The sequence below is a fragment of the Pomacea canaliculata genome, linkage group LG9 (genome assembly GCF_003073045.1).
Source record: "Pomacea canaliculata isolate SZHN2017 linkage group LG9, ASM307304v1, whole genome shotgun sequence".
Lineage (NCBI taxonomy): Eukaryota > Metazoa > Mollusca > Gastropoda > Architaenioglossa > Ampullariidae > Pomacea > Pomacea canaliculata.
The window spans coordinates 16,114,072-16,140,482 of record NC_037598.1 but is presented as its reverse complement, the minus strand read 5'-3'; the positions used below and the strand labels follow the sequence as shown (position 1 = coordinate 16,140,482).

General features: G+C 36.4%; 3 protein-coding genes across 4 annotated transcripts; 1 reads left to right on the top strand and 2 right to left on the bottom strand.

The window, feature by feature from the left end:
• Positions 1 to 252: 252 nt before the first annotated feature.
• Positions 253 to 5,283, bottom strand: LOC112571877 (centromere protein P-like). 2 transcript variants are annotated; one of them, XM_025251225.1, is made up of 9 exons: positions 5,167 to 5,283; positions 4,524 to 4,807; positions 4,269 to 4,353; positions 3,850 to 3,916; positions 3,340 to 3,434; positions 2,331 to 2,422; positions 1,532 to 1,711; positions 1,078 to 1,169; positions 253 to 441 (listed from the first exon to the last, which is right to left on the bottom strand). In XM_025251225.1, the coding sequence occupies exons 2-9, from the start codon at positions 4,598 to 4,600 to the stop codon at positions 311 to 313; spliced, it is 819 nt and encodes a 272-aa protein (XP_025107010.1). In that variant the 5' UTR covers positions 4,601 to 4,807; positions 5,167 to 5,283; the 3' UTR covers positions 253 to 310. The 2 variants fall into 2 exon arrangements, with proteins under 2 accessions (XP_025107010.1, XP_025107011.1); XM_025251226.1 differs by having other exon boundaries at positions 4,524 to 4,602.
• Positions 5,284 to 5,304: 21 nt separating this feature from the next.
• On the top strand, positions 5,305 to 18,542 carry LOC112571875 (nucleolar protein 8-like). Its single transcript, XM_025251223.1, has 18 exons — positions 5,305 to 5,328; positions 7,019 to 7,154; positions 7,525 to 7,587; positions 8,255 to 8,333; positions 9,130 to 9,277; positions 9,708 to 9,776; positions 10,474 to 11,967; positions 12,267 to 12,392; positions 13,336 to 13,410; positions 13,537 to 13,650; positions 14,079 to 14,166; positions 14,491 to 14,614; positions 15,088 to 15,177; positions 15,555 to 15,748; positions 16,346 to 16,466; positions 17,006 to 17,079; positions 17,736 to 17,815; positions 17,968 to 18,542. Exons 2-18 carry the CDS (start codon positions 7,022 to 7,024, stop codon positions 18,046 to 18,048), a joined length of 3,153 nt encoding a protein of 1,050 aa, XP_025107008.1. The 5' UTR covers positions 5,305 to 5,328; positions 7,019 to 7,021; the 3' UTR covers positions 18,049 to 18,542.
• Positions 18,543 to 19,354: 812 nt separating this feature from the next.
• Positions 19,355 to 26,021, bottom strand: LOC112571876 (ATP synthase subunit gamma, mitochondrial-like). The gene is made up of 7 exons (XM_025251224.1): positions 25,899 to 26,021; positions 24,096 to 24,130; positions 22,709 to 22,840; positions 22,311 to 22,512; positions 21,368 to 21,511; positions 19,985 to 20,205; positions 19,355 to 19,670 (listed from the first exon to the last, which is right to left on the bottom strand). Exons 1-7 carry the CDS (start codon positions 25,943 to 25,945, stop codon positions 19,570 to 19,572), a joined length of 882 nt encoding a protein of 293 aa, XP_025107009.1. The 5' UTR covers positions 25,946 to 26,021; the 3' UTR covers positions 19,355 to 19,569.
• Positions 26,022 to 26,411: the final 390 nt, after the last annotated feature.

Here is a 26,411-nt window from a genome sequence, read left to right as displayed (position 1 = left end):
TGTACAGTACATTTTATTTTTTTTGTTTTGTTTTAATAAATACACTTTTATTTCTTATTTCTTGTTGAGACTCATGTTTTTCTACATATTATATACAAATTAGGCCAGTAAATAGGCATTTTCTGGGGCTTGGAACGAATTAATCCAGTTTCCATTATTTCCTATGGGTTTCATTGCTTCGGTTCTCGAACAATTTGGTTCTCGACCGTCCTCCCGGAACGAATTATGTTCGAGAACCGAGGTATCACTGTACTACATATTTTTGTTTAATAAGCTCTAGTTTTCAGTTTTTTTCTAATCACCATCACTATCACTGGTCTTGTGAATCATCCAAAAGTTTGATCATCATATAAAGTGCTCGCTCGATGCCAAACTTTTTACACATGAGTTTAAATACAGACGATGCAGAGGAAAGAGTGCCCTTTTGGTCTTTGGCAAGTACTGCAACAATAATCATAGAAATGTGTACAGATTTCAAAGTAAATAACCTTTCATCCAGTAAAAATATTGATCAATTCTGAACATCATATATACCTGGGGTTGTAGTTCCTCTGGGACAACATAGGGAACCGAAGGGGGAAACTCAAGGACAATCGTTTCTGTAGTTATAGTGTCCAGACACTCCAGGTGTCATTTTATTGTAGTTATAAAGTAGGGGCACAGATGCCATAAGATAAAGCAATATGTAGCAATGTTTGCAGGGTCTGCACACCACTTTGCAACTTTGGAGACAAGACACATCCCCTTCTTTTCCCCCACTTTTCCCTGAGGCAAACTTTTACTTTGCTTATAACTGTGATAAACTCAACATGGGTGCTCTCAGAAATGCCTGTAGGTCTCTATCAGACAACATTAATGGATGTGCTTCTCTGCTTTCTTTGTTTGAGAGGAATAGATGACCAGTGGCAGAGCTTAGCTATAAGTAGCTTTGCCAACTATGGGATTATCAGTGCATACATAGTTGGATTCTACAGCCTATCAAACAAACAGTGCATATTTGAACTTACAGTTATTCCAAAATATTTTAATTAAGATGGAAAACATAACCTTTGATTTAAAATCTTTCTTTAAACTGACCTTCAGGTGATGCTTCAACCTCCAGCTGGACACATGGTACTACACTCTTCATTGGCAGAACTCTTAGCCCCCAAATGACTTGGAATTTTAGGCTGCACACACACAGAACAGTGCACTAATGTGCTTAAAACTAAAATATTCTTTGGTAAATCTAAGACCACTAATTTTTAAATTATAAAAAAAGAGTACTGACTGCATAATGATAATTTAGCTTGTGACATGGCTATCTTTTTCCTGCCTAAAGCACTTCTGAATGACACAAGTAAGACTTTACTAATTGGGAAATGAACAAATAAAATAGTTGGGAAGACAAAGTAATTGTAAAAAAAAAGCCAAAAATAAGGAAAATGTAAGCTGGATGTAAATCGATTACTGAAGTATTATTAGCCCTGTCACCTGTGTTATCTACTGATACTGTTAAAATCTTAGCACATGAAATGACTATAATCATTACTCTTGCTTAGGATCTCTTAGTATAAGGTCTATGCTGCAGCCATCTTCCCGCTCTTTACGGCAAGCAATTTCTGGATATGTGGCAGTAAAGTGATTTATGGCTCGTTCTCGATCCTCTACCCATGCTCCATAGGATGCAAGCAGCTGCAGCAACTCTCGAACGCTAACATCTGCTGCAACACTGAAATAACAAAATTAACCATTTCACAAGTTTTTCCAAGACTAAATGCTAGTTTGAAAATCTCCAAGGACCAGTTTCATAACACATTTCTAATTTTAAATACTTTTATGCCTTAAATCTATTTAGATAATCAATTTTACAGAAACACAGTGCATAGCACAATTTTCGTATTTTTTTAAAACTAAAATTGTTTTAAATAAGTCAAAAGTGTTTCACCCAGGTTTCAGCACAATTTTTGGTGCTTGTGCAACACATCTAAATGACATAGGAGCAATTTGTGAAAAACACTCCTAAATTTGCTTTATAAGAACAGTTTTAATTTGTAGCAACTTGTGCAACTAGCCCCAGAAGGATTTGCAATAGGAAGTAAGGCATAAATTTAAGATGCAATGAGCAGGCCTTGCATGCAGGGGACCTGACTAGATCTATTGTCACGATAGCACCTGAAAATTCGGATGCAGGAGCATCCAATTGTTAGTGCTGTAATAGGGGCCTCTAAACCCAAATTCTCAAGTGCCATCATGACAATAGTCCAATTGGGGCTTCCTGCATACTTATCCAGTGGTACAATGATTATACAAACTTTTATCAAGTTCAAATGAATGCCATCAAAGCTGACCTGAATAATTCAGTCTGCAGCAGAGCAACCATGTCATCACGAACATCCATTTCCAACATTAATATTTGTGCCCTTGGATCCTTTTGGCCTATCTGCAGCACCAATACAAACTGGTAAAAACTGTTAAAGCCTTCTTCTGAACTGAATAAAACATTGTTAAATCTTGAATGATCTTTGTAAATTTTAACTCATACAATACGCAGCTGCGGTAGCCCGTTCGACCCCGGTGTACGCAGCAGAGAATGACCGCGAATGAAATCTCGATTGGTATTTAAAAAAAAATTATATTTAATATCCTACATTAACAACAACTATCTGTGATACTCCATTTTAAAGATCATTTAAAATAGATTTATGTGGTGTACATTTTAACAAATATACGTTTTGTTGTCTTGTAGTAAAATCAACTGAAAGACTGTATCGGACCGAGAACTCACAAAATGGGGCCGTAGGTCAAAATTTCGACAATCAGAAAAAATATTTATAAAATATATACACACACAAAAGCACAAAACAGGCATATATTTAATGAGAATATACCTTTGAATTTTAATATTACTTACTGTTTTCTTCTCATTTTCGGTTGTTTGAGTACAAATCCACGTCGAATTGAGTAACCTGCTACGAATGTCAAAATGGCGCTGAAGTAAACAAATCTTCGCGTGGTTTTAACATGGAGAAAATACCTGATTGGTTGATTTTTTCAGACTTTAAAGGGAAGTAATCGAAAGAGGAACAATTCCTTACGGTTCCCGTATTTTCTCCCCTTATGTATTCGTTTATTTAAGCACAGAACTAAACACTCAGACTCTATACTGTGGTACAACAGTGCGTCGGCTGAATACGCGCGATGCGGGAGCTTTAGCAGGTAGCGTTGTCGCACAACCGCGTACTACTCGTGGCGATTGAGTTAAAACTTTAATAATCCTGTTTTCTACATATGAAAGTTTAACTGAGAATTATTTCTGGCAGAAAAAAAATTCACATACAAAGAAGGTATAGATCTTACCTGTGACAGTTTCTCACGAACATCATACTGAAGTTTGAATTGCATGCCTCTTGCTTCCCCATTTATAGTATGCTGCCGAAGAGAGGAAGTTAAATCTGTAGAAAAGACAATAAGACTTCAATGTCACAATTACAGGTTCTTTCTGCAAACAGATTGGATACTGTTCATGAGGGAGAATACTTACAATGTTCTACTACCTGACTGTCAAAATCAGGCTGAGTACATCTTTGAATGAGGAACATGACCCAATGAGTTATCTGGATTTGTTTTAAAAGAAAATGCTGTGGCAAAGGAAACAACAAAACTACGACCTGCCAAAGGAACTGGAATCTTAAGTAAAATGAGCTTTCTCTATTGAAATGCCACACTACATGAGACTTCAAGAAAGAGCTGCTCAAGTTAGCACTTTTTATATCTCTATATAGAAATTGTTTACACACACATCTTTGTGAAAGATATAAAGAAAAGATTTTATAAAACTGCCTATTCGTAATCATTACCAAGACATACCTTGTTCAACTACAACGGATGTTGCTTCCGAAATTGTGAGTCCTGTCAGAATTTCATTTTCCTTCACCTTTGAAAGAGTATGAGAAATTACACAATTTGCAAATAATCCACAATATTTTAACCAGTAAATCAGTATCATACTCAGAATGTCTGCAACACTGCAATACAACACTATTCAAATGTGACATTAATGTTGAGAAAAAAAAAATACTCTGTAAAAATACTTCTGTAAAGAAAGAAAAAAATAATGTGTGAATGTGAGAGACAGCACTGCAGGCATGTCATGTGACCAACAAGCCTAAATATTATTTGTTAAAGTGGTTTATTGGATCATGAAGTCATCAATAGCATCAACAAATTGAAATAACTGCATGAATACATGCACAGTAATACACAACCAAACTGATATGGAGACACACCAGTTGTTCCAGCCTGTGTACTTCTTCTGCTAGACTATCTTGCGAACGTGAGGTCAATGAAATGTCAGCTGCTTGCTTCTGTAAGCTGGAAATTTATGTTGAAAAGGCTTCAGATGGACAGGTCTTAAATAACTATAAATGCAACAAATAAATAATTCAATTACAAAACAAAACAAAGCATTTTTTCATAGTTGCAGAGACCAATATTGATAATTCACAGCCCGAAAGAAAAATAATGATAAAACTTTTTCTCACCTGAACTGATGGTGTTTTTGCTCCAGCAATCGAATTTCAGCTTCAAGTTCCTGCAGAAGCTGCTCATAATTATCCATATCTAGAATCAAGCATTTCCTGCTTTAGGTCCCAAATGCAAGTATTCACTTCTGTGTTCTTCAAAACTAACAAAAGGTATTTGCTTTGTTATACTATTATTTATAAAGCAGATAGCTGTGATGTGTGTGTGCGGCTGTTTCAATCCATGCCAGTTACAGAACTGCGTAAGCTTGGTTCAATTGAAGTGGTACGTCCAAAACTGTCAACTGCAAAATGTTGCACGATAATTCATAATGGGCAACGTCAGGTACCATGGTTAGTTTACTCTTTTTGTTTCTAATCGCCCCCAGTGGAGGATAGCGCCGCAGTTAGTTTACTCTAGGAACAACGAAATCCGAAATATTATCACAAGTCAGCTTTATGAAATTGTCGGATCTTTTAAAAAAAAAAGTAGACCTATGAAGCAACATGAAAATGTGTCATTCGTATTGATGACAAGTGACACGGATAAGAGAACGCGCGCTTGTTTACAATTTACTATTGACTGAGCTAACCGTCTAAGGATTGACTTACCGAGATGAACAAAAACAGAGAAGATTAGAGAAAAAAGCAAAGGAATTATTACCTATAAATGAATAAAAATTCTTTTAAGATAGCTGCAACATTCGGCTGATTCAGGATGCTGTTTTACTACCACACATCACGAAATATCAAAATAGTGTGCGCTTGGTAAGGGACGCTACTCTCATTCATTCTCATTCAGTCAAGAGGATTATCCCACGTGGGGGTGAGTTGGTTCTTATTTCTCCTTATTTTCTGTCCACAACAGAGAAAGTTTCTTTAGTTGGGAGCTCCCATAGAGAATAAACTACAACAAAAATGCAGTCATCCTCAATCACCCACACAGTTACTATCACTCAGCCCCGACTGTCAGAAGCACACCATAATTAGTGTTACTACGGAAAAGAACACACGTTTATGTCAGACTTGTTCAAGAGTGCTATCCTGCTTGGTAAGGACTTGGTGAAAGCACTCTTCTTGATGATAACAGTAGTCTTTGTGTAATGTCAGTGATCTTGCTAGTAGTCTCAACAAACCTCATCAAACAAACTTTATACTTGACAGAGTAAGAAACCACACAAACATCCAATTTTTAATTTCTCACGATCAGGCTACCATAAAGTGACAGTGACAGATTTTGTTTAATTCCGAAATTTCCCAAATTTCCTCAGCATGAAAAGGCGCAGATGCGCTATTCTGGAAGCTGTGTTGATGTTTTTATAAAAGAATGCTTTTCTGTTTAGCACTGTGCCCAGGTACCTAAACCTTTACACCTGTTCTACCTGTTCTCACTATCAATCACTATACAGAGAAAGGGTGATGTATTCTTCTGTTCAAGGACCATTTCTTTAGTTATAGAAACCACAAGCACCAAAACGCTTTTCTCAAACCATGGAAGTGGTTTGTTAATGAGTTCTCATCCTTGAGCAGAGCAACCATCACCACATCATCTGCGCTAACTTAATCAGCGATAGGGTACAGCTGAACCTTTGACATTTGATCATTTCTTGACACCACCATTGGTTTCATATTAATATTTAGGATATCAAAGATATTTAGTCTGTGGCTCACACAAGGTTTTAAATACATTCATCAAAAAACCATTGTTATGAGCTTACCAAGTATTAAAGCCTTCTCTGTGATGCACAGAAATAATCAGTAACCCAATAACTAACGTGTTTAGTTGTTGATAGCAACCATTCCCTTTCTCTCATCCTCAGTTATTGGTGTCCAGTCAGTAATATTGACACTTCACCTGTAAGCATCATTGATATTCTAATTATGTCATCAGACAATGCACTTGACACATCACTGAATGGAATTTTATGCTGGAGTAAAATAAACATCGGAAGAAATCTTTTCAGTGCTTGTTAGTTATAATTCCTCTGCATTGTTCTAGTAGATGGTGGGATACTCCAGAAATACTGCAATAATCTGATGTTTCCTCAGTCATGATGTCATATCTGTGGGAGTTTTCTTTAGATATACCAGTTTTGAAGATTTGTGCATAATGAAAAGGAGTGGACAACTGAATAATTAGAACACCAATGTCTGAACCCAGAGGTGCACTGATTTGACACCTGTCTGGTGCAGCAAAACAAGGGACAGACAAGAAATCAGAGACAGACAGGATAAAAGCCATTGAGGAATTAGGCTGAGAATTAAGAGCCTGTGATCATTTGCTTTTATTAGTAGCCAGTAAAGAGTATGCAGGAGTTGTGTTGCATGTTTACATCTGCAAACCTGGAGAACATGACAAGCAGAAATCGAGAGAGCGTGTTAATTTCTCAAGACATCATTATGTAATTGAAATAAATACAACCCAACCTATTTCAGTTTTAAAAAGTGTTGTATTAATGTATATGTACTTTCTAAGTTAAGTTTTACTTAGTTTTGATTTTACTTATTTGTTGCAGGTCATGGGGGAGGTTGATAAAAGGCTATTTATTGGTAACCTTTGTCATGATATTTCACAGCAGGACCTCAAGGAAAAGTTTTCTCGCTTTGGTGTTGTACACAGTGTACAGATTAAGACTCGCAAAAATGATACAGGTATGCTTCCAAAATTATTAAATATTTTGTCAAATGTTACAAAAAGTTAATGATAAATGTGACAAATGTTTAGCTTGTAGATTTTGTAGTGCTGTTGCAAGATATCATTTAATTTAATGTTATGGTTGTTAAGATATGAATGCTGGACAGATGCTCCAGTTTCTATGACAGTTATTTAAACAGTTACATTGTGCTTGTGATAATTATAGTGAAATGCTTAACAGTGTAAGCGTGTTATTGTCATACTACTTTTAGATGTCAGATCAGTAGCTTCTTGACTGATTTATGCTTGTTTTTTGAGACAACTTTGAAACAAAGTACTTTATGGAGTGAATGTATCTGATATTGCAATATTTGTTTTCATTTACAGATGCTGACATGAAGACCTTTGCTTATTTAAACTTGTGTGCAGATGAAAATGGTTTTAAAAAATGTTAGTTTATCTCTGAGATTATACGAAACAATTGTCACTGTTACGCAAAATTTGTGATTTGGTTTCATTCTGAAGTAATCAAGCACATGTACACAGATTATTTCAAGTGCTATTAAAAATATATTGTATAATAATTGTAGTACAGTGTACGGTGGTACCTCAGCACTCAAACACAATCCATTCTGGAAGGTTGTAAGTATCAAGGGTGCCATGATGACTGTATGATGTACTTCTGTGTGTTTGTATGTGTATTTTTAAAATCACATGAGATCTGTAGTGCATTAAATGGACACACAAAGTAGTAATTTTTCACCTTGAAGTTTCACAGGTAGCATGGCATCTCATGCATGTTCTAGAATGATTTTCCATTACCAAAATAAAACTTGAAAATATTGGTTAAAGACCAGAATGCTTGAGCACAGAGCAGTTTAAGTGCTGAAATACCACTGTATTAGAATAAAGCTAAATTTTCTATATTTTCTGTGAAAATAAAGGACTTAGTTGCTGATGGGCATTCTATTCTAATTTGATTTTTTTATTTATTTTATTATTTTGCTTCATTATTTCACTCAACTAGTTAGTGTTGTTCTCCACCATAAAAGTATTTGTTATAGTTGTCATAATGTAGAAGATCGAGCTAGTGTTTTGCTTTTCTGTCAACCTACAGGTTTTTCTGCTTACAACAACACATTATGGAAAGGAAAACATCTTAAACTGCAGTATGCAAAGGAAAACTTTTTAAATCGGTGTGTTTAGCTATGTTTATTTTTAAAAAGGCCTATACTGTTTACTAAATGCATTAGGCTAGCTTGCAATACAAGAGTATGACCTACTTGCACAGCTTTAAATTTCATATATATTCAGGGCTTCTGCTAAGGCTAAATTCTTTGGGGTCCCAGGGACCCCTTCTTCAGACTTTTAAGGGGTCCCTGTTCTTCGCCCAAATTTGAAGGGGGAGCGGTCCGGTGGCGCAATGGTTAGCGCTGTTAGTGCCTGTCACCAATACAGTGAAGGTTGGCTGCCCTGAGTTCATTTCTCGTCTCAGGCACGCTGATCTTTCTCTGCACGTGGCATCTGTTTACAGGGCTGGCTGCTTGCCGTAATATAGCCTTAGCTGCTGACACGGCATAAAACACCAATTTTCCCCCCCCCCCAAATTTGAAGGGGACCCCATTAACCAAAATTGAAGGGGTCCTCCGAACTTTTAATGCGTACTGTACGCAATTTTTTGCATAAGCAGAAGCCCTGTATATTGTTTATATCAAATTTTTATGATAGTATTCAGAAAACTGTGGGATTTTATATCACTTGGCTACTAGTTGCAGCATGATTATAAGCAATTTTTTAATATATAACATTACTGTGTCTGTCCTAATTATTTTTAACGATATGTTCTGCTAAGGTCAATGATCAGTATAAAATGACATTTTAATAATTATTTTGTAAATACTATAATAACTTAAATTTTCTACAGCCATGTCTGTTTGATATAGAAAGAGTAGGTCAGTTGTTAAGGAAGTTGCATTTGCTGCATATCACTAGGCTAGAGGAGGAAAGAAAGAAGCAAGCTGATGAGTCATCTAAAAACGATGGCAGCCATCCCAGCAAGCAAGGGGCAGCATCCAGTCCAGCATCTGTAGATCTGAGCAACAGAAAAGCTGTCCCAGGCATACTTGTTGATGAGCATGGAGTAAGATTTCTTTCCTTTTGGAGACAGGGATGGGGTGAGGAATGTTAAATAAAACTACAGGGAAGAGATATCTTGTCCATCATGTACTAGTCAGTAATAAGGGCCATAAATTGACATTTTGAACCTTTTCACTAGCTTTACAGGTGCACATTTCTCAAAAACACAAATCTGAAAGTAAGCATAATATTATTGTTAGAAGCCTAAGGTGTCCAGACAGCCTGCCCAACCTAGTACAGAAAGACTGAGACCTGGTATAATGCTGGCCTTGAAAGCATATCAGAAATCACATAGCATTTCTCCACTCTCAGAAATGTCAGGAAAATGTATTTAAATTTTTATTTTGTTCTTTGTTACTTGTTGTCACTTATATAAGTTTTTAGATAGTGTCACTGAGAAAAAAAAGATGTAATGAATATATGTTCTATTTCAGAAATGGGTAGTTGGCAAATATGGTCAAGTTTTGCCTGTCCTGCGTGTCAAAAACCCAAAGTCAGGAAAGGTACTTACTATGTAATGTGTATGGTAGAGAGATTGTGATATTGTAGTTAAAATGCTACTTTATTTTGTTTTTTATTTACTTTTTGTTTTGTTATTTGATGGATGAAATATAAGAACTTGGGTTATAAATTTTGTTTTCAGTTCAGTGGTTGATTACTCTCTTGTAGATTTTTTTTTTCAGAAATTATATAGGCTGTAAAAGAAAAGCTTACAGTATATTTATGTCAAGTTTCTTTAAACGTGTTATATGTTTAAATATACTACCAAAGTTGATAAAAAGAAACAAAATTTAGCTCTAGGCTCTAGAGTGGTAGTAAGTTGTGGGGGAACAAAACCTAACCCCTCATTGCCATTATCCCAATATACATGATTGCTTTATATGGTCATCACAAATATTTTTGACAAAGCTCGCCAGAAAAAGGTTTATTGTTTAATTGAAACTTATTTTTAGAGATTTTATCAAAATCAAACTTTTTATATGGATTATCATTAATGAATGTCTTTCTGATGTGATGGTGTGTGTGTGCTTGTGTATGTAAACATGGTGAGAGAACTGAAGAAGAACCAGATTATGCCTGCTTGCTTGTATAGTGGCTGCCCGTCAAGTAGATTTTGCATCTTCTGTATCTCTTATGGTAAGATCATACATACACTTTGTACTTAGGTTCTTAATTTTATTTGCTGTTTTTATGTCCCAGATTGTTACATTGGACCCATCAAAGACAACTCATGCTGTCAAAAAAATCAAGACAGACATTTCTGAGAATGACAGCATGCAAACTGGGGACCTTTCGAAACTCACATGGCACATGGATATTGAAGATTCAGAAATCACAAAAAAACGAAAGGGAGAATTCCCTAAATGGGAAGATCCAAAAAAACCACGGTCCCTTTATTCTGCTACAGGTCGTAAGAATAATAATGTTGATAAGAGTTCAGCAGAAGAGGAATTTGAGATTGTTGGAACCTCATGTAGAACAGGGCTAAGTTGGAAACAAGGTGATATTTCAGACGGAAATGATTCCGCGGGATCAGCAGACACTGATGAGATCATTTCACAGTCATTTAGACAAAGCAAAATACAACAGGCTTCTGGAAAATCTACAAACAAGAAGCTTTTAAAGAAAGATGACAAAAAGCACAGAAAGAACAAATGTGATGAAAATGATGCAGGCCCCATCAACTGTGACATTGGTACCATACAGATTAGAGAGACAAGTCCACTTGGGAGGTATGAGTCTAGCAGACCAGCGCAACATACAAAAACAGTTGCTTCTACTCTCAGAGATGGAGTTGATGAACCAGTACAGACACAACAGTCCACGAACCAGATTTTAGTGAAAGAACCTAGGGGAAGGAAACAAAGAAATCTTGTGAAAACCCCCGAGTTTAGAGGACTTGGTATGTTGTCAGACAGTGAGGAAACTGATTCCTTGATCCCAGTAAAAGATGGTGACATGAAGACAAAGAAACAAACATCTCAAAAAACTGTGTCACACAGATTTCAGACTAGTAGCAAGAATTCACCAGGAGGAATTGATGCAGACCTGGGAACAGACCCTGTGTCTGTTAAAGAAGACAAGTTCAGTCAGGTTGTCTTTAATTCTCCAGAATGCCAGTTTCCACGAACTCAGGAAACAAAGACTAAAATCAAACCACTTAACCCAGAAACTTCAAGCAAAGAATTTCAGAATACAGATAATAAATTTGATTCAGATGCTTCTCACAGCGATGGTACAGATGACATTCTGCCTACATCAACCAACCTTAAAAGAATCATCACTAAAAATGCCTCTGGAAAGAAATTCGTTGGTGAAGAACAGGTGTCCTTGAATGAATATAGAGATGGTTTCACATCCGCACTGGAGTCAGTAGAAGAGCCTTTCAAAAGATCAGGGTCTGGTCATCTTGACAGTGATGATAGTGATCTAGACAGCAATGACTTTGAGCTTGTAGCCAAAAAAATGGCTGAAATAGTCTATAGGCAGCAGAAGTCGAGTGAAATCTCACCAAAGAAAAGGCAAAAGTCTGCTGGTTTCTCCTCAATACACTCAGTAAAAAGCCACAACAGTTTACTTGAGAAACAAAATGCTTCTAAGAAAGGTTCGCTTGAACTTGCACCTGCTGTTAGTATTATCAATCAGAAAACCCCATTATTCTCTTCTAGCACTGACAAGAATAATTCAACAGCTGTAAGTATCCATTGTATCTGCCTTTTTATAAATTTTGTCCAGCTACTAACATAAAGCTACCAAAAATTTATTTGTATGTCAAAGTATAAAAATATGTTATCTCAAATTCAACCAAGGCACTCCAGAACTGCTGTTTTTGGAGCTGTCTCTGATTTTAAAAACATTTGATAGTTTAAAAGGTGCTCTTTTGATTATAATTTTTTTTTATGGTTTGCTGTTATATAGATATAGGTTGGGTTTTTTTTAAGAGCATGTAAAAGTGCAACATTGACAGTTAAATGTCTGTGTTTTGCCCATAGTTCACTGAAAGTCATTGTGGAAGAGCCCAGGAAGTTGACAACCAGAGGAGAGTGGAAGGGATAAAAAACCGGATGAACGAAAAAAGCAAACAACAAAATATCATCAGAAAGGCTTTGCAGAATATGGTGAGTATTATAATTAGTCATTGTATTAAGATTATTATCACCAAAGAAAAGTTTAAAGATTGACAACAAACAATGCAAGGTTTTTAATTCTTGATTTTGATCAGATGACTAGAAAGCTTCTTTCCTGATACATCTCCCCATCCCATCAACCTCAGTGTGACTGAGCATCTCTATGGTGGTGATGGTGATGATGCCAACCAGCTTGGCTATTCTAGCTGATTTAACAAAGCTTCTCTAAAGTTTTTTTTTTTTGGCTCATTCTCAGATTATAAGTAGGAGTGTTCTGAGCATGATGTTATAAACAACTGTTTAGTACAACAGACGAATGAAAAGCCATAATACATAATAGCACAAAAGGTGGGTCTAGTACAACAAACTAATGGAAGGCTGAAATAGGTATAAACACACTGGTGGGTCTAGTGCAAAGAGACTGATAGAAGGCTGTGATTCAGAAGTTGAAAATGAAAACTTTTCTTGAAAACTTAGTTTAGATCTTGTTACTCCTCGAGGAGCATAGTGCCGCAAGAACACCTAGCCAGCGGACCCAGTTTTAGGCAGCCCCCTTCAGTTGGTCCCATGTGCTTCATCCTTTGCCTTAGTTTAGACATTTGTTTTTACTAACCATGGACCAGACTTTGTACAACTGGTCTCGCTGATCAATTGTCTGTCTTAAGTTTTAGAATTATAAATAAAATATTACAGTCCACAGAGCCCTGGCTTTGGCTTTATAGTTTGTGGAGTACTTGTCTGCTGGAAATGCACTCTGGAGTGTTCTTCCATCTTCAAGCTGGATTGTAAATCCACCTCCTCTATTTCTGGACACCTTTCTAACTGATCTTTCTGCGAAAACATGTCTCCATAGTTTATGTGGGTATGCTCGGTGGATGTTGATAGGGAACATAAGCTGATTGTGGGGTTTTTTTTTAATATATATATATTTCAGGACAAGCCTGCCTCAAAGAAGTTTTCTGATTCAGATGAAGAAGAGGCTACTCTATCTCCTGTTAAGAAAACCTTTGTAAGTACTCAATTTTTATTTTTGCACCCAAAGTCTGAGAAGATGGCAAGAGAACTAGTTGTTGGTTCTTATTACTAGGAAGTTTTGATTATTATTTTATTTTTTCATCATGTTTTGTCATTTCAGCAAGAACAGAAGCTGAAGCACCTTTTTTCGTCAGATGAGACAAGCGATGAGGACAACGATGCTGACTATGTCTTTCGTATAAGACCACAGTACGAAGGAAAGAGTGGCAAAGAGGTGAGATTGGCGAAAGAAGTTTTAAATTATTCTTTGTTTCATCATGCGTGCTTAATATGTGTTGATAACTTTAGGTTTTAGTATTGTCATAAGTGCGGAGAAAATGCTTAAAATAACCAAAAACAAAAGTGCACTTCTTTTTTTTTTTTTGAACTCAAGTAAAGAAACTAGTTTTACGTTGTGGTATACAATTTAAACTTGCATCTATCTGAATGCTATTTTACCCGGTGTTACACGAGTCTTAATGTGATGCTGATGACCGCAGGATTTATCTCAGTATAGTGTGGTGACAGTCAAATGCTGTATTCTTGCCGAGAAAATGCTGTAAGATGACATTGTTCTCACTCAAAAATACTTTTTTTAAATTGTCACTGACATATTGAAAAGCTACATCTCATTCTATCAGTACATTTTTGTTTATTTTGAAGCTCATGGCCCTAGAGTCTAGATATGGAGGAGACAATCGCTTCAAACTGACTGAGAGCTTTATGGATATCCCAGAGGCCAGTGACAAAGGTCAGCAAATGTTATTTGATAATGTTAAGTTGGTGTAAGAAGTGAGATGGTGTGCATGTTCCTGTTAAGTAAGAGATAATCATGTATGTTTCTGTGATCCAAAAGTAAGAGTGCGTGTGCATTTCCCTGTGGATCGGAGAAAAACATAAAGGTGTGTGCATCTGTGGATTAAAAGTTCTTAGAGGTCATTTTTTTGTGCATGTACATGTGTTAAGTGCATCTGGCAAGCATTTAACGCAGAGTAATGTCAAATGAAATGTACCTTTTTCCAATGCAGTTAGCAAAATAAAGTTCATCAAAAGTGAAATTTTATTCTCTAAAAAGGAGCAGCGGAAGTTGATGAAGAAGCAGAATTAAAGGAAAAGGAGAAAGCGACATCCTTCAAAATTTTAGAACAGGTTCTGGGCCACAAAGTAAAAAGAAGAAATCCAAAGGATAAGGTTTTTGTGTGAGTTCTTGAATTTTTATAACACTCTACTTAAATCAATATTCCCTGCAGAAATACTTACTCGGCAAGTTTGTGGTTAATTTCCTGCCTCACGCAGAGCAATGAACGGTCTTGTCTTGGGGAAGCGGATAGCATAGTAGTTAGAACACCAGCATCCAATGCCAGAGTTTTTCACCAGCCATTTCATGCCTGTGTGGCACAGTATACTCCCCTTCCCCTCACCAATTGATCCTGTTGTTGAGTGTAGCCTGACTGTTGAGCCTACCTGACTATTGAGTGTTACCTGTTTACATGGTTGGCAAAAAAAGGCAGTGAAAATCAGAAGATGGATACCACCCTCACAAACAAGTTGAGCTTGAGAATGAATTTAGGGTTTACATGTATTGGATGACATTTACCTTGTCTTTTATCATAAATATGATGTTTCTACTGAATGTTATGTGTGTGTTAATAAAGCTAATCATTGTCTTCAGAGACATGAATACTGTGCGATACATCCCAGGCACAGAGAATTCCAAACACTTGGAAGTGAAGGAGGTTAATAAAGAGAAACAAAACTTGAAGTAAGTTTATTTGTGGCTACGCTTGTTAAGGATTCGGCATACAATCATAGAAACATACCTTGTGAAAGAGAAGGAAAGTTGAAAACAAAAGTTTTCTTTATCTGTTGTTTAAAGTATGCCACCCTTTGTTAGTACATTGACTTCTTAATTTTATAAAGTTAGAGGTCATAAGTTAACGTAAAGGGTTAGATTCTGCTCTAAGTTGTATGAGAACTTTTGATGTTTGTATCTCAGATAACATCCTTATGCATTTTCAGGTTGAGCCATTCACATTTACTTTCATGGCATTTTTATAAAAAAAAACATTCTCCCTTTTGCATTTTTATATTCACCAATTTTTGTTTTCCATTTCAATTTTCTTTGGGTTTTTTTTCCAGAAAGAAAGAATCAAAAGAAAAAGAAAATTGCTGTTCAGCAAACCAAAATGAGGATGTTGCAAAAATTCAAACAGAAACACAGGCAAGTGAAGATCAGAAGGCACAATTTTTTGAAGTGGCTGAAGACCTAAAGGAGATGATAGATCATTCAACCTTTAAACTCAGCCAAATTTGGGAAAACAAACCTTTGAACGGTAAGTCTGATCTAATGACCTAATAAAGAAGTCACAATTCTTTTGTATATATATATGCACACATGCTCATCCTGGGTTCAAACCTCATCTTGGACATGCTGTTCTTTATCTGCATGCAACGCTTATTCACAGACTCGGTTTCTTTGCTGTGATATAGCCTGGTTCACATAAAACACCAGTTTCAATTTCCTTGTATGAGTAGGACTCTAGGCAAGTTTCCTTATATGAAAAGCATTAAGCTATGGTTGTTTTATAGATCATTGGCGTACTGTTGGTAGGATACAATGCACCACACAGCATTTTGCATTAATAAATAATTTGTGCATGATTAAGTCTGCTATTGTGTAGGTGTATATATAGTTGTAGTAGTTTTGGGGTGGGGATGGGGTTTCTTTTATCCCCCCCTTTTTTCTTTTTAATCTTACAACACCAAGTTGAATATTACCTTGGTGTCCATGTCTCTTGTGGAAATTTCTGATGATGGAACAGCTGCCATGTAAGGACAATTGTCTGAAATGTCCCCTCATTGCTGGATTTCTTGTAATGTGCAAGCAAACATCCATTTTGACAGTAACACCAAGTTACTTGAAATTTCAGATGATGGAAGTGAAGACAGTGCAGATGAGGAAAGACCTTCACCCACCAGTGCAGATGAGAAAAAAGCTTCACCCACCAGTGCAGATGAGGAGAGACCTTCACCCCCTAGTGCAGTGACTAGGTAGTCGTTAGAACTTTTTGTATCACATTACAACCATAATGACTGGTCATTTTCTAGACGAATTTGTAGTCAAGAAAAATGTAAACTATCCTCCTTTTCCTGAATTTTTTTTTTTTTCTTAATATTGCTCTATTGTACTATAAAAACACTGTAATCTGTTGGATTTGAACTATTTTTTTCCTTACAGTCCTTTTAGTAATTTGAGTACATTTATATTGTACCAATAAATTGATTGGGTAGTTTAGATTAGTGTAGTTTCATAAAAGCAAAAGGCACATAAGCTTGGTTTCATCTGAGGTAACAAGTTGGACTTGATGCTATTTTTGTGGCTTAATTCTAAAAATCTTCATTTGCTTGGTCCTGGAAATGAGTGACTAATCACAGGTATTCAGGCCACTCTTAGCAAAGATAGTTCACATTTGAACCAGCTACTTAAGACTTGTTTTCAAGATTTCATGTGAAACCAACCTGATTCTAGAGGCCTCTGCTTGTGAAAAATCCTGCATGACATTGGTTCTTTGCTTTTCTATTGTCTGTAGGTTAACAGCTTTGAGTGAAACATTTGCTGCCCAAGATACATTTTTCTTTGACTTCAGTGATCCACGACTGGAAGGTAAACTGTCATTATAAACTACACTATCCTACACCTACACAAGATTTAAACCAGAAAGTTTCAAAAGATCCTTCTCTTAGTCTTATGCTGGAGCCAAACTATGGAACTCCCTGCTGTTCTCAGTTCAAACCATTCTGCCTGTTGAAAGCTTTAAGAGGGCATTAAAGACTTTCTTGATTCAGAAATACCTATTGCAGTAACTCCATTCTTATGCTGGTCGTGGTTGAGATACAAGCATTCTTATTATTACAGCAAAAGGCAACCATTCTAGATAAATGAATGCTAATTGATTTTTGAAATTTGCCACAAGGGGATGGTCAATAAAAGCCAGTGCCTATGCCCAACACATCTTTTTTAATTGGTGTACTATGTTGCAAACTTTGTCACTTCAGAATGACATTCCCTGTAGATTGTACATTCTTGTTTAGAAACACTTCACATCTGTAGGACTACTATATGATACACACACAAAAAAATGACCATGCTCATCTAAGTGTTGCGTGTTTTTAAATGTTTTTTTTTTTTTTTTGTCTTTTCTATCATTATCTTGTGTGTTTTCAAATTTGCCATTTGACAGTCAAAAATGTTGAGCTTACAAAAAAACTTAGTTCTAACATGTCTTAGTTCTACGAGGTTCTTCATTGAAATTTTTGTAGCGGGCGTGAAATTCTTCCAATGTCACAATTATGAAGAGACTGTGGACAAGTGGACTCAGCAAAGGCCTTATCTAATAGAGGTGAGTCAGAAGTGTGTGGTGGTATCATGGGAGTCCTTATATCTTGTAATGTTACAATTTATATTATTTATTTACTTTAATGAAAACTGCATTTATTATTTATAGTGTGCAGGGAAAAGATAATAGTTGTTTCCCTTATTATTCTCTCACAGTTATACAAGCAACGGCACAAGCGCTTCCTGCGAAGGGCAAGCAAAGATAAAAGACTGACAAAGCGTACAGGAAAAAAATAGCTGGCTGTTATGAATGTGAAAGTGAACTGTTCAATAAATCTATCAGAATATTAATAATGGCCTTTTTTGTCAGCTTGTTGATTAAATGGACAATGCCTTTCATGTATATAAAAATCAAACTGTAATGAGTTGTGGTAGGTTGTGTCTTGTGTGCATCATTTGTTCCGCGTCACTTGAAGCAGAAAAAGATGTCATATATGAGAGAAGAATTGCTCTAAAAATGGCCAAGTGAGCGGGAAAACAATGGTCTTCATCCGCCATTTTCTTTAATACTGTCTCAGTGACATTCCTCTGAACTTGTGCCTCTTCAATTCACCTACAAATCTCTTCCTCATCGTCATCTGCGGGGGCTCATCGAGCGTTGCAATACATTATGCATATGCAAGGGTACGTTCGTTCTATAAAAGACTGACAAAGCGTGAAGGAAAAAAATAGCTGGTTGTTATGAATGTGAAAGTGGGAAAGTGAACTGTTTAATAAATCCATTAGAATATTAATACGGGCCTTTTTTTTTTTGTCAGCTTTTTGATTTTATGGACAATGCCTAACCGATATATATTTAAAAAAAACAAAAAAAACCCAAGATACATTAAGGTCATCAGCTCTGAATCCAGAGAAGTATGAGTCAAGGTAGTTGAGAAAAATCCATTGAGCAAGAGGCAGCATAAATACACTTTACATAAAGGGAGCAGTCGACATATTCAAAATCTAAATGTAGCAATGAGTCATAAGCCCCTTGGATGAGAGCATGGACAAATTTTTAATATCTTAAAATGCCAATAAAATTAAGAAAAATTGCAACATAATCTCGCATTTTTCATAAATTTGGTAAGTGAACGCCATTATGCACTTATTTGTTGTCCATTCCATTATCACTAGGTTTAGTCATTAGGTGTAGTCACCTGGCATGAGTTTTTTCATATTTTACCGGCCTGCCGCATAGCTTAGAATTTTTGAGACCAGGCCGCACAGAAAAAACTTTACTCACCCTCCTGGTTTACCAGATCAACAATAAATTTACTAATTGAGTACACACAACCCTCTATGCACTTAGCAAGAACACACGATTCTACCGAATGGGACAGTGGATATATTAATACAGGGAGAGCAATTCTTCACTAAGATAAGTTCTTCAAGTCCCCAAGAATAAAGACTAATCAATGGATTTGTGCAAAGCCTTGTTATAACTGATCTGTGCCGCTCAGTTTTGTGCATCCTAAGCCATCACAAAGTTCACTGCAGTCCATGTACGTGCATGCACACACACAAATTTCTCAATTAAAAATAGAGGAAATTCAAACAAATCTCACGTTTCATTATTTATATTCTTAGTATTATATCATACTTCATGTGACACAAGTATATTATTCAAACTCCAAAATGACGTTGCAGTAAATGTTCAAATGAAGTAAAACAAAACAAAAGAAAAAGATATTTATCATTAAGTTGTATTCCTTCTTCAAAAAGTTCTAGCAAACTGCAAGACGACCAACTACAGTCATTCAACTTCAGATATCCTACTCATATAGCAGCAGCACCGGAAATGATTTCAATCAGTTCCTTGGTGATGACAGCCTGTCTTGTTCTGTTGAAGGTCAGAGTCAGTCTGCCAATCATCTCTCCTGCAATACGACCCTCAGTATTCAGAAAGCATTATACAAATCAAGTTAAGATCAAGAGAAATCAATGGGAGATCCATGACTTCAAGAAAAATATGCACCCGCTGCTATTTCTTTCCCAAATATAGACTTTGTTCACAGTGAAAAAAGAACTAGTTAAATGGAATTTCTACATCATAATAATGATCTGGCAAAATTGTAGATGATCTGTAAAAGGAATCAGCAGCTAGGACACGGTACTCGAACATCAAGGAAGCAAGGGTTGAAAGGTTTAATGCTTGACTTTGTAAAATGCAAGTCTTTGTACACACACTTACCAGCATTTTTGCTTGCAGCTTCCATAGCTGTCATACGAGAACTCTGTTCACTGCAGGCACCTTCCTTCATGCCATAATAGATAAGTGAGGCCAACGCATACTCATTGAAACTGCGCAAAACCTCTTCATCTATGCTGTCATACAAGTTTATCTTTCCCGCAGCTGCAATCTGATCTCGGGAGAAGATGGGCTGCTCGGTCACTCTATAGGATACCACAGATCTGTGGACGCAGTACAAAACAGGCAACTAGTATAAATTTCAAACAAAATCTTGAAGGTAAAACAGCAGCTACTTTATACCACACATCAAAGTTTCATTGGCAAAACTCAAAAGTAAGATTAAACTATGAGAAAGGAACATGCAACAAAACTCTAAATATACACTTTAAGGTGAACATAATGTCAGAAAATGTCCTTAAAATTCCACTGATTCAGTTGTCTATTTTACTGTCAATTCTATTGTCTCGTGAGACCTTTTTGTGCCTATTTTATTTAAATAAAAGCAGAGAAAAACACAAATGACAAAGTTTATGCAACATTCATCATATAGTGTTTAAGGTTACTGTGGTAACAAAATTAGATCTGTATAAATCATTGCTCACAATTACCACCACCCAGTCATGCCTTTCTTTGACCTGTCTGTTGACAACTAGAGTGTTTTATGTTTCTGAAGTGGCTGGTCATTAATATAGTCATTACATAAGAGAAACTGCCCTGGATCAAGTTACATTTCGTCCTTTCCCTACATTAATACATCACACACAATCTTTTCTGCCCATGTACAAACATTAACCATATCAAGCAAATTCTTGTTTGTCACACCCAGACCAGCCTATTAGCAGGAGAAGCCAAAGGTAAGCACTTGTTCAATGAAGGCTCTGTAAAACGTTCCCAAAACCACCTCATTTATAAAGTGACAAGTTTCTCAAGACTGTAGATCCTCAGCTATTTCTTATAATGTTAACACACCAAAAGTCAACTTGTCAATAATAGCTCCAAAGTAGTTGTCTTATGTCAGTCGTGACATCAGGAGCAGGTGAAGGCTTTCTCCTAAAATCAATAAACATCTTTAGTTTTTCTAATATTTATACTTCAATCATTACATATGCACCAGTTGAAAGACCTTTGGACCTCCTGGTGGAGTTTGAAAGATCCTGAAGAACAGTAACGTTGGAGTATTTGATGAAAGAAATATCATCGGATCCAGTGAAGCCATAGGATGAGGCAGGGGCAAGTCACATTCACACTACCAGCATGTCTGAACCACCTGATTATTTTACGACATAAAAATGTGTAGTCTTTTAGATCTGTTTCCATAATGTACAGCACGTCTGCTGTTTTCTGCTTCAAGGACAAACAGGACTTTAGGTCATATTTATTTACCTGAAGGTGTTGAAGTAGAGACTTGCATAATCAAACTTGTAGTCCTGATCTAGCACAGCATTGGCAACCAAAGCTGCATCAGCAAATGTTGGTGGCTTGCGGCCATAGTCATTAAAGGACAACAGAAACTTATCTTTAAATGTCCTGCAACATAAACAAAATATCCTTTTCTAGATTTCCAAAGAGATTTGAACTCTGGCATTGGAGAATAGCTATGTCTCTGAGAGGTTCTTCAAAATTAAGTTCAATGAGGCCATCTCTGTTTCAGGCAAAATGTCTCCACTAGTCTACATTTTTGGCCATTTAAATAAATACAAAAAATCTCCCATAAAACTATAAATCACCAAAATATAATTTTCAACAAGTTTCAATAATCAGATTTAGCAGAAATTAAATGTTTAAACCTGTAGGAAGTATATTTTTTCTACTAATTTAGGGGGAACATTTTAGTTTTTAATTATTAATTCACTAAAGTAAACTTTAACCATCCTAATAAGAATGAAGATTATCCAGTTACAAGATACAAAGTAATTTTGATGATTTTACTGCACCAAACTCTCAGAAAACTTATGGAACATTTTTTGGTCACTTTACCACAAAGGAAGTCATTTTTTTAAACAGATGTCCTGTAGTTTAAGCCAAGGGAAGTAACTTGCAGAGATCACGTATTTAAAGCATTTATTCTCCCAATGAAATCAACAGCAAATCATAAAAAAGGATTATTAAAAAGCATACTGCAGAATGTGTAAGGCGTGAACTTTATAGCTAGGCTGCAGTTTGACGACAAGATTTTCATGCTTTTGTGCACAAATCCAACAAGAAATAAAATATGTTGGTGCTTGGCTTTTAATTATGCTTCATTAGCCCTCTCTTTCCAGCAACGTCTATGCATATCATTTCCCTTAGTTTGTTACATGTGGTCATTACTGAAACACTTCCTTACCGCTGCAAAATGCCTCTGGCTTTATCACCAAGGACGACAAATTTAGTATCTGTCCCTGCAGGTTTAGCATTTACCAAGTTGCGAAGTTCACGGGAAAGGCCTGAATGAATGCCACCACACAGACCACGGTCAGAAGACAGCACAATTATAAGCTGATTGGGCTGACTTTTGTCCTGGTTAAGTTCTGCCTTTTCAAAAAATGCTGCAAAATAACACTCATAACATCAACATCACAAATATCTGACCACTTTTATACGTTTTTAAAAGAAATGCAAAATGTCATCATTTGTTTCTTTTGTATTAAACTTCTGTATTATTTGCATTAAAACAGTAAACACAGACATCAGTAGTGAGACCTCTTAACATGAAATAAAATTGTTTAAAAAAGAAGCAAACACCTTTAGCCCCAGAACCAAAAGGCCGTGCAGGGCGAAGCTCTCTCTCAGCCTTTGCATACTTTGCTGCTGACACCATCTTCATAGACTTGGTAATCTTTTGGATGTTTGTGACCGATTTAAGGCGCACACGAACTGCACAGAAACACATTTTTTTATATAAAAAATTATGTCGTAACTCAAGTTAGTCAAGTTAGTTAATGCTAAGTAGTGCCTTTGAGCTTGCTTATGGTATTTGGTCATGGATGATAAGTGAGCAGAAAGGTGTTTGGTGAGGTGGTGTGAAAAGCAAGATCTGCTCCTCCAAGCATAGTGTGATCGAAGAGTAAATGGACATAAAAAAAAAAAAAAAAGAGTTCCTACAGATGACAGTGCTGCCACTCACTACTGATGGGTAAGAAAGGACACGATCTGTTTGTCTACCACGGTGAGCTTCTTGTGCACAGGGTCATCTCTACCACATAATCCGGTTTCAGTGATGAAGAAAACCTTAATGTCATGCTCAAGGATATAGTCAGAAAGTACATAAGCCTTGCCAACAGGACTCACAGACCAGAAAATGACATCAAAAATCTCCTGGTAGACTGCCACACAAGAATGGAAGCAAGCCCAATTGCTAAGATCAAGCTTTTTCGATTGCCACTCCAAGAAACCTCTATGACCTCTCTCCCTGGGTGTAGAAAGATGATGGCAAGCCACAGGGAGATACCAAGGAAAAAGAGAAAGCAGCAGTTAGGAAGTCAAGAAACAGCAAAAACTCAGGAAAGAACACAAACCCAACTGTACATTCACCATTGCAAGGATGAAGCACCAAAATGTACACAGCAGGCACAAATACACCAATATTAAGTGAACTCCAAAACACAACAGTGGCAATCTTACAAACAGTTCGGTCACCAAACAGGAAAAAAAGAGCAGAAATCACACAAACAAGGAGCAGCAATCTTTTCTCCACACATTTGTAATTTACAGCATATTTAGTCATTTGTACCAAGCAATAACAGTTAATAAAGGTGCATAAAATCTTCTTCTCTCACTCTCCACACCCTTATTTCAGACACTTGAAAATATATATGTGAAAAGAACTCAATATTGAATACACTTACAAAAAACATGTACATATAAAAAAAACAACCTCATCATAGTGAACACATACTCATCCAAACTCTTCATACACACACTTGAACATAAAAAAAATTCCACATCAAACATACTGCATCCACATCCACACACACCTATACATGTGCATTTTTTCAGTTTCTAGTTTACTAGCCTCTCTTATCATGCCATCTTTTTCTCTGACCCACAAAGCAAGTGAAAGATACAACTGTGTTTATTTGGACTGGCCTATGCGTCAATAAGTAAGGTTTATTTAAATAAAATAACATACTGTCTTTGAGTGTTGCCATGCTGCGCACCTGGGTCCTGAAAAGAAAATTAAAAATATGACAATAATAAACTTTTATTTGGCTCATGAGATTTTTTTCCATGGTTAGGTTACCTTGAGTATTTATGACTTTAAATGCTATTAAGTGATAGCACATTTCAAGAGAGTTCATTGGTCTTAAGGGCACTACTGTACAGAAAATATAAACATGCAATCCACCCAAATACTCTTGACCACCAGGACGAAGCAACATAGACCCCTATAGACCTCTTATCTACATTAATTCTGACACTAAGAATGTTTCAGTATTTAAATAATACACTCAAAAACATTTAAAACTTAGTGTGAAATTTCTATTTCTCCTAGCTGTTAGGTGTAATCAAACAATTCATACTTGTTTTTACACAAAGAACTATCTAAGTATCTGGCATAAATATGCTAATACTCATCCTAATAGTACTAGATAGCATGGTGTAGTTGCGGCCCTATGCTCCAATTGGGGTGAATAGGAACAAGAAGAAGTAGTACTAGATAGTATCCGTGACTCTTTGCAGTACTTAAAAATAATGAACAAAAAAAAACTTTAGACAGATGACAATAAGCAATCTAACGACACAAAAATGCGATCGTAAAAAAACAGCAACCTTTAAATGCTAAACTTTTTCTGCAACATTTAATCATGTAAATGAAAGGAAAAAAAACACAGCTAAAGAAAAGCATGTATTTTTAACTGTTGGGTCTGAGCCTGCCTAACACTACAGAGCAAAGTGATGAAGCATCAACCTTTTAAAGTGCCCTAAAGACCCCTTGTATTGATAAAGAATAGGCAAAGACTTAGCACGTTGACCAATTTTGCAATGTCCCAAATGTTTCCCCCAAAACCATTGGTTTCTTTGTTTCCTGTGGTCCTAACATAGCTAACAAACTTGGTGAAACAAATGACATTAGCTCTATTAAAAAGGGCCTTTACATCCACCTAAATTAATATAACAAGTTGCATTTGCCTGTTAATACCCCACAGTAGGCAGAAGAACTTGGTGTGTGGCACAAATGTACTAAAATGACAGCATCAGTATAGTACCATACCTCAATCATTTTTAGCTTCTAAAATCATTTTAATCCAGTGTTTATTTTCTTATGTGCTGAATATTGTTACCTAAGTGATGATTGATACAAATTAGCTGTATATGGAGTTCGTGAAGATTTACTTTTTAATATGAAGGACACAAAATGTTAGGGCAGGATCTATAAAATCATGTAAATGGTATTCCTGAGGAAAGTATTTTAGGTTAAATATTGTTCACTATGTTTATCAATGATTTATATCTATAAACATTTATCTCCAACCGCGGATGAAGGGGCACAAAAAAGTATACACCAAGAGATTAACCGCTGTCCGTATTAATCATTAAGTGAATATGCTTTTAACTAGTTTAACGGCTTAGGATGCCTTCAGACGAGTTCATGTTGATGTCACCAAGTTTCAGCTAAAAACTTTTAAATTCATTTGTATCCATAGCAAGTGTTTACTTTCTTATACACTGAATGTTGTGACTTAATTTATGACTGAGTTTTTTCATTGGGTTCTGGAGGAACTATGCAAAAATTAAATGACAGCATGTAGTGATGATCATACAATAGTGTATACTGTAGTAGTGACCTCGTCCACGACCTTTAGAAAGAAAATTCGCAAAGCGCAGCTCTCTTTCTCACCAGTAATTAACCAGTGCTAAATATCTTAAACTTGATACAGTACGTGTAATTTTTAAACAACTTCTTAATCTTCAGTTGTGAACTATTGCATACCATTGTGGTGTGAGAACTGGCACGGTTCTAGCCAGAAGCGCCTCCATGATGCCGGTTCGGGATCGAGGCTGTACACGAGTTGTCTGTGTCGTGGACTTATTTCCCCTGACTACACTGTAAGCGTGCCATGCATGCAATTTTATCAAATTTGAGGCTTGTACAGGGGACAGACCCTCGGAAATTGTCTTTGGTCTCTATCACCATTATCAAACCTTTGCATAACTTAACCACTTTTCTGTCAAATAAACCACTAAAGCGGCGGGCACACGAGAAGCAAAAAGCGCGAAACTTTTCCGAAGCAACCCTGCTTTTCCTGCTTGCCGTGTGACCACCACTGCAAGCTATCCCCAAAGCGGCTTCTCAAGCCTGCTTGGCTTTAGCTTGCGGCCTGCTTCGCGCTTTAGAACCTGTTCTACTTTTCCACGCGTTTCCACATGGCTGTGAAAGCAACAGGGCCTCTGGCGAACCTCAGCGAGGACCAGACCGTTCCTTTGATCAAATTAATTAACTGCC